The sequence below is a fragment of the Dama dama genome, chromosome 4, assembly GCF_033118175.1.
Source record: "Dama dama isolate Ldn47 chromosome 4, ASM3311817v1, whole genome shotgun sequence".
Taxonomy (NCBI): Eukaryota; Metazoa; Chordata; class Mammalia; order Artiodactyla; family Cervidae; genus Dama; species Dama dama.
The window spans coordinates 67,368,392-67,387,197 of NC_083684.1; the positions used below are offsets into that span (position 1 = coordinate 67,368,392).

At 42.6% G+C, this 18,806-nt stretch overlaps 2 protein-coding genes across 2 annotated transcripts in view; both read left to right on the forward strand.

Moving 5' to 3' along the window:
• The window catches only part of LOC133054833 (zinc finger protein 850-like), a 28,098-nt gene extending 22,753 nt beyond the window's left edge, over positions 1 to 5,345 (forward strand). The window contains exon 4 of the mRNA XM_061140156.1: positions 4,056 to 5,345. Coding sequence (XP_060996139.1) covers positions 4,056 to 5,345 — 1,290 coding nt within the window. The remainder of the gene's footprint in view (positions 1 to 4,055) is intronic.
• A 6,872-nt stretch (positions 5,346 to 12,217) lies between these two features.
• Positions 12,218 to 18,806, forward strand: part of LOC133055207 (zinc finger protein 420-like) — a 79,798-nt gene continuing 73,209 nt past the window's right edge. The window contains exons 1-2 of the mRNA XM_061140634.1: positions 12,218 to 12,232; positions 18,456 to 18,582. Coding sequence (XP_060996617.1) covers positions 12,218 to 12,232; positions 18,456 to 18,582 — 142 coding nt within the window. The remainder of the gene's footprint in view (positions 12,233 to 18,455; positions 18,583 to 18,806) is intronic.

An 18,806-nucleotide genomic window follows, 5' to 3' on the forward strand; every position in this document is an offset into this window, starting at 1 on the left:
AGGTGTGATTGGATGGAGCTGATGACTCGGGTGAGAGGTCCAAGGAGCAGTGAGGAAGTCAGCCTTTGTCCTGTGGCTTGGGAAGACATGCTCCAGTGGAAATGATTTTGGAGAACTCTGGGTTCCTTTCTGTTGCTGTCATAGACGGACATTGCCTGGCTCCTTCTGCCTCTCAATCATTCATGAATTCAGCTCCATGATTACTTTTCTCATCCACAGTGAGAATTCAAATTCTCTTCTTGGCTTGTGACAACTTGCATGAGTTGGCTGCTCTTTCATGTCTTGAGGGTCCTAGGAAAACTGCCCATTAACTAGTAAATATTAAATGCTCTTTTTAAAGTTTGTTTCTACCTCTAGAAAGAAGTGTTTGAGTGGAATTGTAAACAAACTACCAATACTCTAGGAATATTGGAGACAGAATTTATTTTCTGAATTATATTTTCTAAAACACTAGAAGCTACAAATATGACCTTATACATTTTAAACTCATTTCAGTGTATAAAGCAAAACTTCCTTAAAATGAGAGAATGCAAATCTCTGAGTTACACCAATGTTTCACATTTCTTTACGTGAACTCATTTTAAATATCTGGAGTGTATTTGCCACAATTCCTCAATGGTAAAATACTTTAATATATTCAATTAACTCAAAGATTTTTTAAATAAATTGGAAAAATAGTTTAGAACATTTTCCACCATATTTCTAATGGTTATTTCAAACTATTAACATTTTAGATCATATAAAGTAGTCCTTTTAAGTCCTTTAAATCCTTATTGGATTTAAATCCTTATTGTTTTACAATGCTGTGCTCTTGTACAGCAAAGAGAATGAAGTATACGTATAAGTAGCCACTCTTTGTTAGATTTCCTTCCATTTGGGTCTCCGCAGGGAACTGAGTAGAGTTCTCTGTGATCCCAACACATTTTTTAAAATCTCACTTCCTATTTAATTGCTTAAGACTTTATTATCTCATTTCTTATCAGTTTCCAATGGCCCTCAGGTTCTAATTAGTTGTGTGGCAGTATCATTTACGATTGTTAGATACAAACATCTCATAGAATGTGTTCCAGTAGAACACAAGTGGTAAGAAGTGGATTAAAGAAATTGAAGGCACCTAGTATTTCTGAAAATGTTTGGTGTCTCCATTTAAGACGACTTAGGGCAAAAGGTAATCATTAGACTGCGTGTCTCCGCTTCATTTAGTGGTTCTTGTAGCTTATTATCTTGCCCCTTCCTCTACTCTATACTCCTTGTCCCCTGGTTTTATTACGTTTTCTGTGTGTGTGGTCTCTGCCCTGAAGGCTGCAGGGTCCTAGTTCCTCTTGTTTCCTGTGCCTGCCCTTTAGGGCTCAGTTTGGTCCTGAGGTTTGTGCCCTGATCCCCTTGATGGGCACTTGATTGCTGTAACTGAGCCTGCCCTGGATATTGAGGGGCGCTTCCCCATCGCTCTGTGGCTGTCACCGCCCTGTCTGTGGTGGGTGTGCGCCCTGGTTGGCTGAACAGAGCCCCCAGATCTGTTTCTTCGCTGTGATCCTGATCTGAGTGGAGCAGGTGGGATTGGAGCACACCCCCGGGAGAGAAGCCCCTGAGGATTGCAGCTCTGGGGATGTTCCCCTTGGGACGTGCTCTGTGCGTCACTGTCACCCATTGGGTGAGTCTCGTGTGACCCTGGTTGGCCCTGATCTTGGCCCCACCTCACGCATGGGTATGCCGGCACACGGGCCTGGGGTCTCTCGGATGTTGTTCTCCCCGGGTCACCAGCATAGATCCCCTGAACTCAGGGCCTAGGTCCCAGGTGCTGTGGTGCTGTGGGGGCAGCTCAGACTCCGGCCTGGCCCCATACCCTCGTGTCCGAGCCCACAAAGTCTACAGTTGCTAAAGCCACACCTGCTGTGACTGTGGGCGTCCCCCTTGTCCTTCAGATGCTCTGCAGGGGCTGAGTTGAGAAAGCCGGTTGCCTGTGTAAAAGCATGGTTAGTGCAGCTGCGAGCAGAGACCTCAGCTTTTCTTCCTTAACCCTGGGGCTCAGCTGTGCTTTCAGCTCCATCTGAGCATGTGGTCCACCCACAGGTGTCTGCTCCAGAGGCTGCCCCAGAGCATAGGGGTCTGCTGACGAGGGAGGAGGGGCATGGGGGAGGCCGTGGCTGGGCCTCAGTAGAGCCCATCCGGGTGGTGGTCCTCCCTACTGCCAGGGATGAGGGGCCAGCACGGGGGAGAGAGGCTGCGGTGGGGTTCTTCCCTTTGGGCCTCACTCAACAATGGCGCTCTGCGCTTTGGTGGTGCAGGCTTCCTCCACAAGCGTCCCATTTGCAGAGCTCCTCCCTCCCTTCCGTCCCCTCAGGATGTCTCCTCATGGCCAACCGCAGTCCTCTGCCTGGGTCTGCTCCCCAAAGCCCACGTTCCAGCACCCAGCCCTTGTCTGCAGTGGTGGACACCCTTGAGGTGGACACCCTCTCAGGCTGGGTGGGCAGGGCAGGGTCAGCACCCCATCTGCAGCTCTCACTCCCCTCTGCCACACGCGGGTTGCCATGTTCTCTTCCACAGAGAATGAGGCTCTCCTTCTGTCCAAACTGGGCTCCCCCAGTGAGGGGCTCCCCTGGATGTGGACACCTGTTCTCTCTTCAGATCCCCCCAAGCTTACAGGTACCAACCCAGTTCCTCTCCTCTTCCTTCTCCTCCTTCATTTTTGGTCCTACCTGGCTCAGCAGGTATCTTTCTTGTCCTTTTAGGTGGTGTAGGTTCTTTGCTAGATTTCAGAGGGGGTTCTGTGAGAATTCTTCCAACTCTGATGTATTCTTGATGCATTTGTGGAGAGAGATGAACTCCAATCTGCCTAATCCTCTGGCATCTTGATCCTTCGGTCCCCATTTTCTCTAAATCTTCAACGATATTCACTGAGAATAATAGATAAGAAAGCTTCTATTTGGTATCTTTCAGGTGTGTCTTCTCACAACACCCATGGTTTGATGTCAAAGAATCCAAGGTTTGAAAATTTAATCCAAAAAGCAAACCTATATGAAAGAGCTCCCCTCGGAAATGACCATTTAACCAAAGACTGGGGATATACAAGGGTATGTGAAAGACTGAGAGGATGTTTATATGGACATAAAGAAACTGAGACCATTTCACATACTGTGGACATGACTGCCAGAAGAAATGAGCACTGGGAGTCAAATTGGGGAAAGCACCCGATTCAGTCATCACCGTCTGCCGCGCAGTGTATCTTTGTAAGCAATGACTCACATCAGTTTTTGAAACACACACGTTCTCTGAAGGGAAATGTGGAAAATCTGGAAGGTCATCCAGTCTCTACTCCAAATGCTCGTTCAGACCATTCTGAACATAGACTTCGATTACACATACATTCAACCACGTCTGAAAAGGAGAAGTTTACAAATGATGGAGAAAACTCACAATATAATCAACTTGAGGGGTCTGTGAGCAGCGGGTCATTATTCTTCCACCAACAGACAGGTTCTCTCCAATCCAAAATGTGTAATGTTGATAATAATGGAAGAGACTTAATTCAGCCATCACTGTTTGATACATATTGTGATAGGGTTAATATAAAACAACTTTTCTTGTGTAATAACGCGAGTCAGGCCTTAAGTAGGAACTCCAACCCCAATAGTTACCACAGTATTTATGATGGAGCAAGAAACTGTTCATGCAATGACAGTGGATATAACATTGAACAAGACTCTGATCTTAGGAAACATCAGGCACCTCAATCTTCAGATATGGATTCTAAAAGTAATACTTGTAGGAATATCTTTTATCGAGCATCAGGTCTTTCACTAAATAACAGTACAGATACTGGAGAGAAGACTTACAATTGTAGTGAATATGATGTTTCTAATCAGTCTTCAGAACTTATTCAACAGCAGAGTATTCAGAATCCACAGAAAAACTACAAGTGTAAGAAATGTGAGAAAGTCTTTGCTAACATACTCAACCTATGTAAACATAGGGAAATTCATACAGGATGGAACACTTTCAAAGGTACAGAATGTGACAAAGCGTTTAATCAGAGTTCCAAACTTAGTCAACATCAGCGAATCCGTATTGGCCAGAAGCCTTATAAATGTAAGGACTGTGGCAAAGGCTTTATTCAACACAGAGATCTTACTTGCCATCAGAGAATTCACACTGGAGAGAAACCTTATAAATGTCAAGAATGTGGGAAAGCTTTCAGTCATTACGCAACTCTTAGTAAACACCAGCGAATTCATACTGGAGAGAAGCCTTATAAATGTAAGGATTGTGGCAAAGGCTTTAGCCAGCTCTCAGGTCTTACTTGCCATCAGAGAATTCACACTGGAGAGAAACCATATACATGTCAAGAATGTGGAAAAGCTTTCAGTCAACAGGCAAATCGTAATAAACACCAGCGAATTCATACTGGAGAAAAGGGTTATAAATGTAAGGATTGTGGCAAAGACTTTAGGCAGGGCTCAGACCTTATATCCCATCAGAGAGCTCATACTGGAGAGAAGCCTTATAAATGTAAGGATTGTGGTAAAGGCTTTAGCCGGAACTCAGGTCTTACTTGCCATCAGAGAGTTCATACTGGAGAGAAGCCTTATAAATGTAAGGATTGTGGCAAAGGCTTTAGCCAGCTCTCAGGTCTTATTTCCCATCAGAGGGTTCATACTGGAGAGAAGCCTTATAAATGTAAGGATTGTGGCAAAGGCTTTAGCCAGCTCTCAAGTCTTATTTGCCATCAGACAGTTCATACTGGAGAGAAGCCTTATAAATGTAAGGATTGTGGCAAAGGCTTTAGCCGGAACTCAGGTCTTACTTGCCATCAGAGAGTTCATACTGGAGAGAAGCCTTATAAATGTAAGGATTGTGGCAAAGGCTTTAGCCGGAACTCAGGTCTTACTTGCCATCAGAAAATTCACACTGGAGAGAAACCTTATAAATGGAACGAATGTGGAAGAGCTTTCAGTCAATACGCAACTCTTATTAAACACCAGCAAATTCATAGTGACGAGAAGCCTTATAAATGTAAGGATTGTGGCAAAGACTTTAGCCGGCACTCAGGTCTTATATCCCATCAGAGAGCTCATACTGGAGAGAAGCCTTATAAATATAAGGATGGTGGCAAAGGCTTTAGCTGGCACTCAGGTCTTACTTGCCATCAGAAAATTCACACTGGAGAGAAACCTTATAAATGTCAAAAATGTGGAAAAGACTTTAGTCAACACTCTACTCTTACTCAACACCAGCGAATTCACACTGGAGAGAAGCCTTATAAATGTAAGGATTGTGGCAAAGGCTTTAGGCACGGCAAAGTTCTTACTCACCATCAGAGAATTCACACTGGAGAGAAACCTTCATAATATAAAGAATGTGGAAAAGCTTTCAGTCACTATGCAACTCTTACTAAACACGAGCGAATTCATACTGGAGAGAATTCTTATAAATGTAAGGATTGTGACAAAGACTTTAACCCTGCACATTGGTCTTCCTTACCATCAGATAATTCATACTGAAGGAAATCTCATAAATGTAAGGAAACCTGCAAAGGCTGTAATCAGCTCTCTCACCTCACTGGACATCAGAGAGCATGTCCTGGAGGGAAACCCTAGTAATGAAGCAAGACATGAAAGAGGTTTGTCCTGAACATACAATTCAGGAGACAAAAGACTTATTTATATAAGAAAGATATGGAATGATGTAAAGAAAATGTAGGAAAGTATTTATTAAAAAATCAAATCTAAATAAATATCAGGAAATGCATACTAGAAAGTATCTCATTAATTCTGTTTTCTGACGTTTCTCTTAGGGAGAAATATTGTAGATAGTGATTCATAGTTAAAATAGATAGAAAATTGATATGTTAGTATGGATCACAAGATGAAGAGGTGATGTTTAGTCATGTACAGTTACTAGCTATGTATGTTTGTTGATATTGACATGATTTGTGATTATTTGAAAACCAAAATGAATGTAACTGAATTCTCAAATTACTCCATGCTACACTTCATTTCTAGTGTGCATGCAAAGTTGTGTTTTTGATGGTTGCTACCTCAAAGATGAGAGAAGCCCTTCTATCTAGGAAGAAAACATTTACATTTTTCTCCATTATAAGATTAAGGACACAGGAATGTAACATGTACAGTGAACATCTAAACGGTGGTGTTTGTCATTCATGTCACACATCCCTGTAAGTCACCATGATGTAAGTGTTCAGGGAATAATTCCACAGATTAAAGTAAGATGTCCATTTTCAATAGGTACATCACTTGCTTTTAAAGTAAAATATAATGACAGTTCACTAAAATCTTGATGTATTTTATAATATGAACAGAAGTCATGAGTATCAGCTGACAGGTTTCAATTAAAGACATCTCTGCTACCCTCGAAATGTACGGAAAACCCTTTCCAGAGAAGTCATTTAATTAGTGTACGTTTTCTTAAATGAATAGCCTCCCTTTCGTAAACATAGAAATCGTAGTTCTCAGATCATTGTATCAGGGGAATGATTATCATTGTTTATGCTTATAATCTATATTTTAAGCAAAGTTTCATAGTGGAGTGTAAAATGTTTTATTCTGCGTGTGATAAGCATACATATTAATCAATAAAACTGAATGGTTTCTTGTGTAAATGTTGGTATGTAATGAATGAAGTGTTAGCCTAGCAATTGAAGGTTGCAGGAAAGAATACCTAATGAGAAACTCTTGGTAGCATAGATGGGTGAAGTCTGTAACAATTAGTTTCCTTCCTGCCCTTAAGTTTCAAATCATTAGATCATGTATTTCCCATCATTTCTCCATGGTACTTTTCCCCTCTTTAACCACATGGACATTGTGATGGTTCTAATAAGAAGGATCATACAGAGTAATGTTGAGAGCTCCCCTGAACTGCTCCATGCTGTTGCTGCCTCAGCATCTGTCTGGGCAGCAGGCAGCCTGCAGGTCCTTGAACTCACACCAGCCAGTCCTGTGAGCACTTGCACCGGAAGACCACTTTCCTTAGACCAGCAGTCTTGCTGAACCCCAGGGCTACTTCACAAGTTCCCCTTCAATGCCACCCTCACAGAGCCACCAAAATCCTAGTCCTTTTGGTCTGAATGGACCCATCCACACTCAGCCTGGGTAGCCCACAGCACTTCACCCAGGGCCTCTTATAAAAACCTGAACTCCAATTACTGCCTCTTTCTCTGCTCACTTCTAACCTTGATCTCACTCAGAGATTGCTGTGAATTCTCTCAGGACCTAGAATCATGAACTCACATGCTTCAGTTGTCCTTTGTTCTTCTTTGAGCTAAGTAAGACTTTTCATGGGCTCATTTAAGCAAATGTAAATTTAACATTTCTCAAAAGAATACTTAAAAGCCATGATGAGAAAAAAAAAAAAAAAAAAGCCATGATGTTAAAATTCAGAATTAAGATTTATAATATTTGACCCTGTTTAATTCTTACCACATGTTTCTTGCCTTGGCTTAAAGGAACAGTTTTCTCATGGCTGTGACATACATTGAAGGCAATATATAAATATCTGAAAGTATATATGTTATATAATTTATATAACATACAATGAATAGAATAAATAAATATCTGAAGGTATAAACTCTAGCAGTGAGAAACACAAGGAACATGTGAGTGTGTGTGTATTCATACACATTTACTCAAAGGATTTAAAAATGCTAGGCCACAACCGCTCATTTCAGAAGTGCAGATGGTTTACTAAAACTGCAAATCTTATAAATTTGTCAATTAATCTATTTTGTCTACTATTCTGGGAATTCATTTCCTTAAATGTCAGGAGGTTATGTTTTTAAGGAACTTCCACACTGTCCTCCCAAGTGACTGCACCCGCCTACACTCCCTCCAGCCATTCAGGAGGTTCCCTGATCTCCAAGCCTCTTCCGCGTTTATGACATTATCAGTGGGCTTTCTGCTAGTTGTTACTCTGACTGTCAGGAGGTGATGTGTCCCTGTCGGTTTGCTCTGCGTTTCTTATTGTTTAGCGATGCTGAGCCTCTCTCTTTTGCCTCGAGCCCATCTAAAGGACCAAGTCGCCCCCCCCCCCCCCCCCCCCCACCCAGCCTCACCAGCTGAGGCGCACAGGCTTCCTCTTCCCAGAGCGTGTGGAGTATTCCTGGACCAGGGATGAGGCCCGAGGGCCCTGCACTGTCAGGGGGGTTCTTAGCACTGCGTTATGTCTGGTTTTTCTTTTTTCTTTTGAGATGAATATATATTTTTTGGAATATAATTGCTTTACAATGTTGTGTTAGATTCTGCTGGACAACTTCATCAATCACCATAGTTATATGCACACCCACTCTCTCTCGAACCTCCCTCCCACGACCTCCGTCTCACCCCTCTAGCCATCCCAGAGCCCCGCGCTGAGCTCTCTGTGCTATGGAGCAGCTTCCCACCTGCTACCTGGTTTACACATTGTGGTGAATATATGTCAAGGCTCTTCTCTCAATTGGGCCCCCTGTCATTCTACCGCTGTGTCCACAGGTCTAATCTCTACATTCATGAAAATATGGTATTAACCTATATGGTATTAATCCTATATATGTATATGAATCTAGAAAATGTTATTGGTGAACCTATTTAATAAGCAGGCTAGAAGTGCAGATATTAAGCTTTTTTGTATTAAACTTTCAAGGTGTAAAATACATGGACGATCATTCCATGCATTTTACTATGTGAAGGAAGCCCATCGGAAAATGCTACAAAAAGTATGATTTTTACAATATGTTATTTTGGTGTAGGTAAATGTTCTTATGTGCTCCATTGTGTCTGAGTCTTTGGGGCCCAATGGGCTGTAGCCTGCCAGACCTCTGTCTATGAGATTTCCCAGGAAAGAACACTGGAGTCGGTGGTAATTTATTTTTCCAGGGAATTCCTTAGCCAAGAATTGAACTTACATCACTTGGGTCACCTGCAATGGCAGGTGGATTTTTTTACCACAGAGCCACTTGAGAATCTAGTCGGGAATGTAGAAGAGATTAAAATGGTCAGGGGTTGCCATGGGTTTTAAAGGAGGGGCTATGAATATCCTGAGTTCAAGACCATGAAATCATTGTGTTAAACTGTTGTAATGGACACAAGTTATAAATTTGCCCAGACCCATAGAGTCAGTCAGTTCAGTTGTTCAGTCATGTCTGACTCTTTGAGACCCCATGGACCACAGCATGCCAGGCCTCCTTGTCCATCACCAACTCCCAGAGTTAACTCAAACTCATATCCGTTGAGTTGGTGATGCAATCCAACCATCTCATCCTCTGTTGTCCCCTTCTCCTCCCACCTTCAATCTTTCCCAGCATCAGCGTCTTTTCCAATGAGTCAGTTCTTCGCATCAGGTGGACAACGTATTGGAGTTTCAGCTTCAACATCAGTCCTTCCAATGAAAACCCAGGACTGATCTCCTTGAGGATGGACTGGTTGGATCTCCTTGCAGTCCAAGGGACTCTCAAGAGTATTCTCGAACACCACAGCTCAAAAGCATCAATTCTTGGGTGCTCAGGTTTCTTTATAGTCCAACTGTCACATCCATATATGACCACTGGAAAAACCATAGCCTTAACTAGTCAGACCTTTGTTGGCAACGTAATGTCTCTCCGTTTTAGTATGATGTCTAGGTTGGTCATAACTTTCTTTCCAAAGGGTAAGCATCTTTTACTTTCATGACTGCAGTCACCGTCTGCAGCGATTTTGAAGTCCCCAAAAATAAAGTCTGTCACTGTTTCCACTGTTTCCCCATCTATTTGCCATGAAGTGATGGGACCAATTTCCGTGATCTTAGTTTGTTAAATGTTGAGCTTTAAGCCATCGTTTTCACTCTCCTCTTTCACTTTCATCAAGAGGATCTTTAGTTCTTCACTTTCTGCCATAAGGGTGGTGTCATCTGCATATCTGAGGTTATTGATATTTCTCCCAGCAGTCTTGATTCCAGCTTGTGCTTCTTCCAGCCCAGCGTTTCTCATGATGTCCTCTGCATAGAAGTTAAATAATGACAGTGACAATAGACAGCCTTGACGTTCTCCTTTTCCTATATGGAACCAGTCTGTTGTTCCATGTCCAGTTCTAATTGTTGCTTCCTGACCTGCACACAGATTTCTCAAGAGGCAGGTCAGGTGGTCTGTTATTCCCATCTCTTTCAGAATTTTCCAGTTGATTGTGATCCACATAGTCAAAGGCTTTGGCATAGTCAAAAAAGCAGAAATAGATGTTTCTTCAGAAATCTCTTGCTTTTTCGATGATCCAGCAGATGTTGTCAATTTGATAGCTGACTCCTCTGCCTTTTCTAAAACGAGCTTGAACATCTGAAAGCTCGTGGTTCACGTATTGTTGAAGCCTGGCTTGGAGAATTTTGAACACTACTTTGCTAGCCTGTGAGATGAGTTCAATTGTGTGGTAGTTTGAGCATGCTTTGGCATTGCCTCTCTTTGGAATTGGAATGAAAACTGACCTCTTCCAGTCCTGTGGCGACTGCTGAGTTTTCCAAATTTGCTGGCATATCGAGTGCAACACTTTCACAGCATTGTCTTTTAAAATTTGAAATAGTTCCGCTTGAATTCCATCACGTCCACTAGCTTTGTTTGTAGTGATGCTTCCTCAGGCCCACTTGACTTCACATTCCAGGATGTCTGTACACATCCCTAAAAGACAAACATGAGGTGAAACTAGAAACTTTTCTTAATGTCTCTGTAGATTCATCAGTGCCACAAAGGTATCTTCAGGTGGGGAAAGATAAGTAGGGAGATTGTCTATGTGTGGGAACAGGATGTATATGGGAAATCTCTGTACCTTACTCTCATTTCTGCTGTGAAACTGAATCATCTAAGATATTGGTACTGGTACATGCACACTGAATACATTTTAGAATAGACACTATTAGAAAAATGGATATGCTCCTCTATTTAATTTTTCCTTACTCAGTTACCCCTTAAAGATGTGAGAGAATAGAGCTATTTAAAAAGAGCAGAGAACAAACTGTAGTATATGATTCATAAAACCTAGAAATACCAACATGAGGTAGAGCAGCAACATTTTTCTGTGTTGAAAGTGAAAGTGAAGTCGCTCTGTCATGTCTGACTCTTTGTAACCCTATGGACTGTAGCCCTCCAGGCTCCTCCATCCATCGATTCTCCAGGCAAGAATCCTGGAGAAAGTTGCCATTTTCTTCGCCAGGGGATCTTCCTGACCTAGGGATCAAACTTGGGTCTCCCACTTTGCAGCAGACTCTTGATCATCTGAACCACCAGAGAATCCCTTTCATGGATTAATTTATGGGTACGTTTACTAATGAAATAACACTGATCATTATTTCTTTGATTGGTCATCAAATAGCTTTTAGGGCATCATTTTGAAAGGCATCTGTCCCTGCCCATAGACTGTTAACCCAAGGTCCACTGCTGCCTCTGGTTTATTTTTAAAGAAAGCTGTGATGGAAACACCTCCAGGCCCCTTGTCTCTGAAGTAGGAGGCCCCCCACCTGCACAGAGTTGTTCACAGTGCAAATCATTTTGTGAAAACCAGTGTCCCCAGGTTACAGAAGGGAGTAAAAACAACAACAAAAAACCAAAGGACTCAGGCCATCTTTCCTAGAATCCTGAGAGCAAAGCCTTGCAGGAACCCAGGACCCCCAGGTGATTCCCACCAAACACTCACCCCTCCCCTCCCCTCCCCCAAGGGCACAGGCACAGGCCACACCCATCTGAGAAAGAGCCCCTCCCCAGGGAATCAGGCTGAGGTTCTTTGTTTCTAAAAGATCCCGCCCTAAATCCTCCCTCCAGAGCTCTGGGGCTGCCAGAGCTGAGGGTTCAAGCTCAGGGCTCCTGGAAGGTCTGCCTCCTGCATAGTTTTAAAAGTCCTCAGAGTCAGAGTCTGGTTGCTCGGAAGTTGGGTCCATGTTCTTTTGTGAATTGTTCTGTGGCCTACTCTCTCTAATGTGAAAAATAGAAGAAATAGCAGGGGTAGTCTGCAAAGAGAGTGGGGAAAATGAGCACCAAACCCAGGATGTGATTAGCATATCAGCTTCATCTTGATTACCCACTACAGCTCAGGAACAGAGAAAGTGACCAAAGAGCTCGGAAAAGGGAGAGAGAAACAAGAAAACTCTTTCTTCTTTTTCACTGCAGCAGTTGCAGGTGAAAGAGCTGTGTGGATGCTGTTTTCTCAATACGTAGATGTGTTTTTGCTGCATAATATCCCCAGAAGAGACACAGCAGGAGGAAGAAAAGGAGGAAATGGCAGCTTCTCAGGTAAACGTCCTGTCCCGGGTCTGGGGCTGTGTCTGCTTTTCCTCCTGAAATGCCTGGACTGAGAATCCGCAAACCTTTACTTCTCTGATTCCAGTTTTTCTCCCTGGGGATTTGTTACGAACTTCCTCTTTTTTTCTTATAATCGTGAAGACAGGCGATTTAGACTGCTTCTTGCTTGTGTCCCACAGCATTTTCTTCTTTCTGTCCTGATGAATCCTCGACATGAATTAGTGACTTTCAACTGGTGAATATATTCCCTTTGTGAGAGATGAACACAGGTGTCTGAGACTCCCGTTGGAATGTGGTTCGGTGTTGGGATCCTAGGGAAGTAAGGGAAATGCCATGATGAGTTTACATGTGGATGCAATTCAGTTCTTTAGAACAGGACTTTAAAATGCCCTTATAAGTAGAGTGAACTCAGCAGTTGAGAATTTTTCAGAAAATTTTCAGAAATGAAAAAAGTACAATGACTAGCCTCTATACAGATAAGAAAAACTTACTATTAAATGTACTATTCATTTCCAGATCATGCGAGGTATATATGCAGTGGAAATTGCATAAAACGGATATTTTTCATAGTAGATTGAGATCATGGTTTTCATAATATTACTAAAATACCTGGCAGTGATACCGCATTTTTCCATGGACTTCTTACCCCATGACCTCAGGTGTTCACTGGTTCAGGGGCTTCTGTGAGATTCCAGTCCAATTTTTTTTTTTTTTTTCTGTCTTCAAAAAGGGTCTTGGAAAGAAAAACTGAGGGATATGCACAACTATCACAGTTAGTGGGGAAACTCTTTATCATCTTGGTTTCTCTTCCCTTTGAACAATGAACACTGTTGGCTAAAACAGACACACAACTTGAGAATTGTGAGTTAAGTTTTATTAAGAGCAAAATTAAGACAGCAACCCAGGAGACAGCACCTTAGATAACTGTGAGAGACTGCACTAAAGAGGCGGCGGGGAAGGTCAGTAGATAAGATTTTAGTGAAGGGGGAGTTCAGGGCAGTCAAGCATTTACTTTAGAAAAGCTTTTCTGCCAGTCGTGAGGAGCTGATGTCACCGTTCAGTGATTTAGTGCTTTTCTAGATGTGAAGGGGCTTCCCTGATGGCTCAGATGCTAAAGAATCTGCCTGCAATGCGGGAGACCTTGGTTTGATCCATGGGTTGGGAAGATCCCCTTGAGGAGGGCGTGGCAACCCACTCTGGTATCCTTGCCTGGAGAATGCCCACAGACAGAGTACAACTAAGTGACTAACCCCAGCCCACACAGATACGAAGAGATGCAAGGATTGGGGTCATGAAATCAGCTCCTGAAAATATCTAACTCTCTAAAGACCTGTTCCACCAGATTCCCTGGAGCAGAGTGCCTCAATGCAACCTGAACTCCCTCGGGGGCGATTGAAGTCAGCACTTGAAGCACCATAGGGTTCATTTTCCACAGAGGGAGATGACAAACGCCCTTGTTGTTGTTCTGTTGCTGGCAATACTCTTGGCAAGTGCCAGCTTGTAGTTGACAACACTCACATGTGTTTAGGAGAGATGCTGGGTTTGGGGAGTGGGGGTTTTCATCACTCAAGCCTCGGTCTTATCATTTCCAGTCCACTCCACGCTCACATCACAGACATAGTTTCATCCTATTTCTGTATTTTCCGAAATGTTTACAAGAATCATATTAGTGCTAATCTAAGTTCAACAGTGTTAAGTGGTTGGTTGTTTTTTGTTTTTCTTTTCTTCCCCTGTGTCAAGTTTTAAAATATAGTTCAGTGCAAATGATACAGGCTTCCAGGAAATTTAAAAATTCAGAACCAGAGCTCCACTTTATTTTATATCGTTGTATATGTCTGTACACTAGTCTATTTTTAAAAATTAAAATAATATCATCCTCAAATATTTATGTATATTTTTAATCAGTTAGAAATTATCCTGATATTATTGACATGACAGTTTTTCTCTATTACTATTACTGAGTATGTAGTCTCATTGTAGTATACGTCTCTGTGTATAAACATGTTAGCATGATTACATCGAATTGTTTCTTTTTTTTTTTTTTTTCCCTAAGATCCCCTGGAGAAGGGAATGGCTACTCATTCCAGTATTCTAGCCTGGAGACTCCCATGGACAGAGAAGCCTGCCAGGCTATAGTCCCTGGGGTCCCAAAGAGTAGGACACAACGGAGTAACTAACATTTTTTCCGTTTTTAGTATGATTTACAAATACAGAAGTTTCTATTAACTTTCATTAGAGTTGTCTCTGTATATTTGTCTGTGTTTTATTAAAGTCTAGAGTCCATCAAGTGAAATAAAATTTCAGCTCTGCCCTTTAAAGAATGTCTGTTAAAATATTTGTCAAACGACACAACAACAACGTTATTCATTTTAAATTATTTCTGTTGCACATTGGAGACTCTGAAAAACTGTCAGACATATATTCAGTTCAGTTCAGTTCAGTCGCTCAGTCATGTCTGACTCTTAGTGAACCCATGAATCACAGCACTCCAGGCCTCCCTGTCCATCACCAGCTCCCAGAGTCTAACCAAACCCATGTCCATCGAGTCAGTGATGCAATCCAGCCATCTCATCCTCTGTCTTTCCCTTCTCCTCCTGCCCCCAATCGTTCCGAGCATTGGCGTCTTTTCCAATGAGTCAACTCTTTGCATGAGGTAGCCAAATTATTGGAGTTTCAGCTTCAACATCAATCCTTCCAATGAAAACCCAGGACTCATCTCCTTTGGGATGGACTGGTTGGATCTCCTTGCAGTCCAAGGGACTCTCAAGAGTCTTCTCCAACACCACAGTTCGAAAGCAGCTGTTCTTCGGCGCTCAGTTTTCTTCACCGTCCAACTCTAACATCCATACATGACTATTGGAAAAACCATAGCCTTGACTAGCGGGACTTTTGTTAGCAAAGTAATGTCTCTGCTTTTAAATGTGCTATCCAGGTTGGCCATAACTTTCCTTCCAAGGAGTAAGCGTCTTTTAATTTCATGGCTGCAATCACCATCTGCAGTGATTTGGGAGCGCAAAAAATAAAGTCTGACACTGTTTCCACTGTTTCCCCATCTATTTCCCATGAAGTGATGTGACCAGACGCCATGATCTTAGTTTTCTGAATATTGAGCTTTAAACCAACTTTTTCACTCTCCTCTCTTTCACTTTCGTCAAGAGGCTTTTCAGTTCCTCTTCATTTTTGCCATAAGGGTGGTGTCATCTGCATATCTGAGGTTATCGATATTTCTCCTGGCAATCTTGATTCCAGCTAATGCTTCTTCCAGCCCAGTGTTTCTCATGATATACTCTGCATATAAGTTAAATAAGCAGGATGACAATATACAGCCTTGACGTACTCCTTTTCCCATTTGGAGCCAGTCTCTTCTTCCATGTCCCGTTCTAACTGTTGCTTCCCAACCTGCATACAGGTTTCTCAAGAGACAAGTCAGATGGTCTGGTATTCCCATCTCAGAGTTTTCCACAGTTTATTGTGATCCACACAGTCAAAGGTTTTGGCATAGTCAATAAAGCAGAAATAGATGTTTTTCTGGAACTCTCTTGCTTTTTCAATGATCCAGTAGATGTTGGTAATTTGATCTCTGGTTCCTCTGCCTTTTCTGAAACCAGCTTCAACATCGGGAAGTTCATGGTTCACGTTGTTGAAACTTGGCTTGTAGAATTTGGGGCATTCCTTTGCTAGCATGTGAGATGAGTGCAGTTGTGCAGTACTTTGATCATTATTTGGCATTGCTTTTCTTAGGGATTGGGATGAAAACTGACCTTTTCCAGTCCTGTGGCCACTGCTGAGTTTTCCAAATGTGCTGGCATATTGACTGCAGCACTTCCACAGCATCATCTTTTAGGATTTGAAATAGCTCAAGTGGAATTCCATCACCTCCACTAGCTTTGTTCGAAGTGATGCTTTCTAAGGCCCACTTGAGTTCACATTCCAGGATATCTGGCTCTCAGTGAGTGATCACAACATCATGATTATCTGGTTCGTGAAGATCTTTTTTGTACAGTTCTCCTCTGTATTCTTGCCACCTCTTCTTCATATCTTCTGCTTCTGTTAGGTCCATACCATTTCTGTCCTTTATCGAGCCCATCTTTGCATGAAATGTTCCCTTGGTATCTCTCATTTTCTTGAAGAGATCTCTACTCTTTCCCATTCTGTCGTTTTCCTCTATTTCTTTGCATTGATTGCTGAGGAAGGCTTTCTTATCTCTCCTAGCTCTTTGGAATTCTGCATTCAAATGGGTATATCTTTCCTTTTCTCCTTTACTTTTGGTTTCTCTTCTTTTTACAGCTATTTGTAAGAAGTCCTCAGACAGCCATTTTGCTTTTTTGCATTTCTTTCTTGGGGATGGTCTTGATCATCCTGTACAATGTCATGAACCTCCGCCTATAGTTCATCAGGCACTGTGTCTATCAGATCTAGTCCCTTCAATCTACTTCCCATTCCACTGTATAATCGTTAGGTCATACTTGAATGGTCCACTGGTTTTCCCTGCTTCCTTCAATTTAAGTCTGAATTTGGCAATAAGGAGTTCATGATCAGAACCACAGTCAGCTCCCAGTCTTGTATTTGCTGATTGTATAGAGCTTCTCCATCTTTGGGTGCAAAGAATATAATCAATCTGATTTTAGTGTTGGCCACCTGGTGATGTCCATGTGTAGAGTCTTCTCTTGTGTGGTTGGAAGAGGGTGTTTGCTATGACCAGTGCATTCTCTTGGCAGAACTACAGGTATTTCTTGACTTCTTACTTTTGCATTCCAGTCCCCTATAATGAAAAGTACATTTTTGGGGGGTGTTAATTCTAGAAGGGTTGGGGGTGGCCTGCTGCAGGGTTGGGGGCACAGACTAGCAGTGCATGCATGGGATTTTTTGAGGAAGGTCACCATTATCTTCATTCCCTCAACCATAGTTTAGTGAGTGAAGTCACTCAGTCGTGTCCTACTCTTTGTGACCCCATGGACTATAGCCTACCAGGCTCCTCTGTCTGTGGAGTTTTCCAGGCAAGAGTACTGGAGTAGGTTGCCATTTCCTTCTCCAGGGGATCTGCCCAACCCAGGGATCAAACCCAGGTCTCCCACATTACAGGCAGCTGCTTCACCATCTGAGCCACCAGGGAAACCAACCATAGTTTGACCCCAGGTAAATAGCAGGGAGGGAACACAGCTCCACCCATCAAGAGAAAATTGGATTCAAGAATAACTCAGCATGGCCCTGCCCACCAGAACAAGACCCAGTTTCTCCCTCAGTCTGTCTATCCCATTAGGAAGCTCCCATAGGCCTCTTATCCTTCTCCATCATAAGGTAGACAGGTGGAACACCACAATCATGGAAAACTAACCAATCTAATCACATGGATCACAGCCTTGTCTAACTTAATGAAACTATGAGCCATGCTGTGCAGGGCCACCCAAACCTGGTGGAGAGTTCTGACAAAATGTAGTCCACTGGAGAAGGGAATGGCCAAACACTTCAGTATTCCTGCCTTGAGAACCCCATGAACAGTATGAAATGGCAGAAAGATGAACTCCCCAGGTTGGTAGGTGCCCTATATGCTACTGGAGGTCAGTGGAGAAATAACTCCAGAAAGAAAGAAGAGCCAGAGACAAAGCAAAAACAACATCCAGTTGTGGATGTGACTGGTGATGGAAGCAAGGTCCGATGCTGTCAAGAGCAATATTGCATAGGAACCTGGAATGTTAGGTCCCTGAATCAAGGTAAATTGGAAGGAATCAAACAGGAGATGGCAAGAGTGAACATCGACATTTTAGAAATCAGCAAACTAAAATGGACTGGAATGGGTGAATTTAACTCAGATGACCATTATATCTACTACTGTGGGCAGGAATCCCTTAGAAGAAATGGAGTAGCCATCATAGTCCACAAGAGAGTCTGAAATGCAGTACTTGGATGCAATCTCAAAAACGACAGGATGATTACTGTTCATTTCCAAGGCAAACCATTCTATATCACGGTAATCCAAGTCTATGCCCCGACCAGTAATGCTGAAGAAGCTGAAGTGAAATAGTTCTATGAAGACCTACAAGACTTTCTAGAATTAACACCCCAGAAAGAAAATACTACTGTGTAAAATTATATTCTTGTGTAATAGCAGCCACTCGCCTAAAGGAAAACCAGGTCTCTGAACTTGCTGTTTCCATCATGGGTCACATTAGGAAGTCTTCCCACAGCCCCAGGGCATCTGTACTTTGTATTTCAGGGACGGCTGACCTTCCGGGATGTGGCCATAGACTTCACTCAAGAGGAGTGGGAATGCCTGGACCTCGGTCAGCGGGCCTTGTACACGGACGTGATGGTAGAGAACTATAGGAACCTGGGTTTCTTGGGTGAGGCAACTGCCTTCCAGAATGGCTTATCTGAACCTCAGGGTTTTGGTTCCTTCATTTCTAGAATGTCTTCTGAAATTTTCTTCTCCGCACATTTGTTTCAGATCTCTGATTTGTAGGTGGAAATGTGTATCTGTGAGTTTAGAAAGATAGGCTTCGTTATGATGATTCATAATGCTTGTAACCTTTATCTTCCTTTATGTAATCTGCCTCCTTCTAGGTCA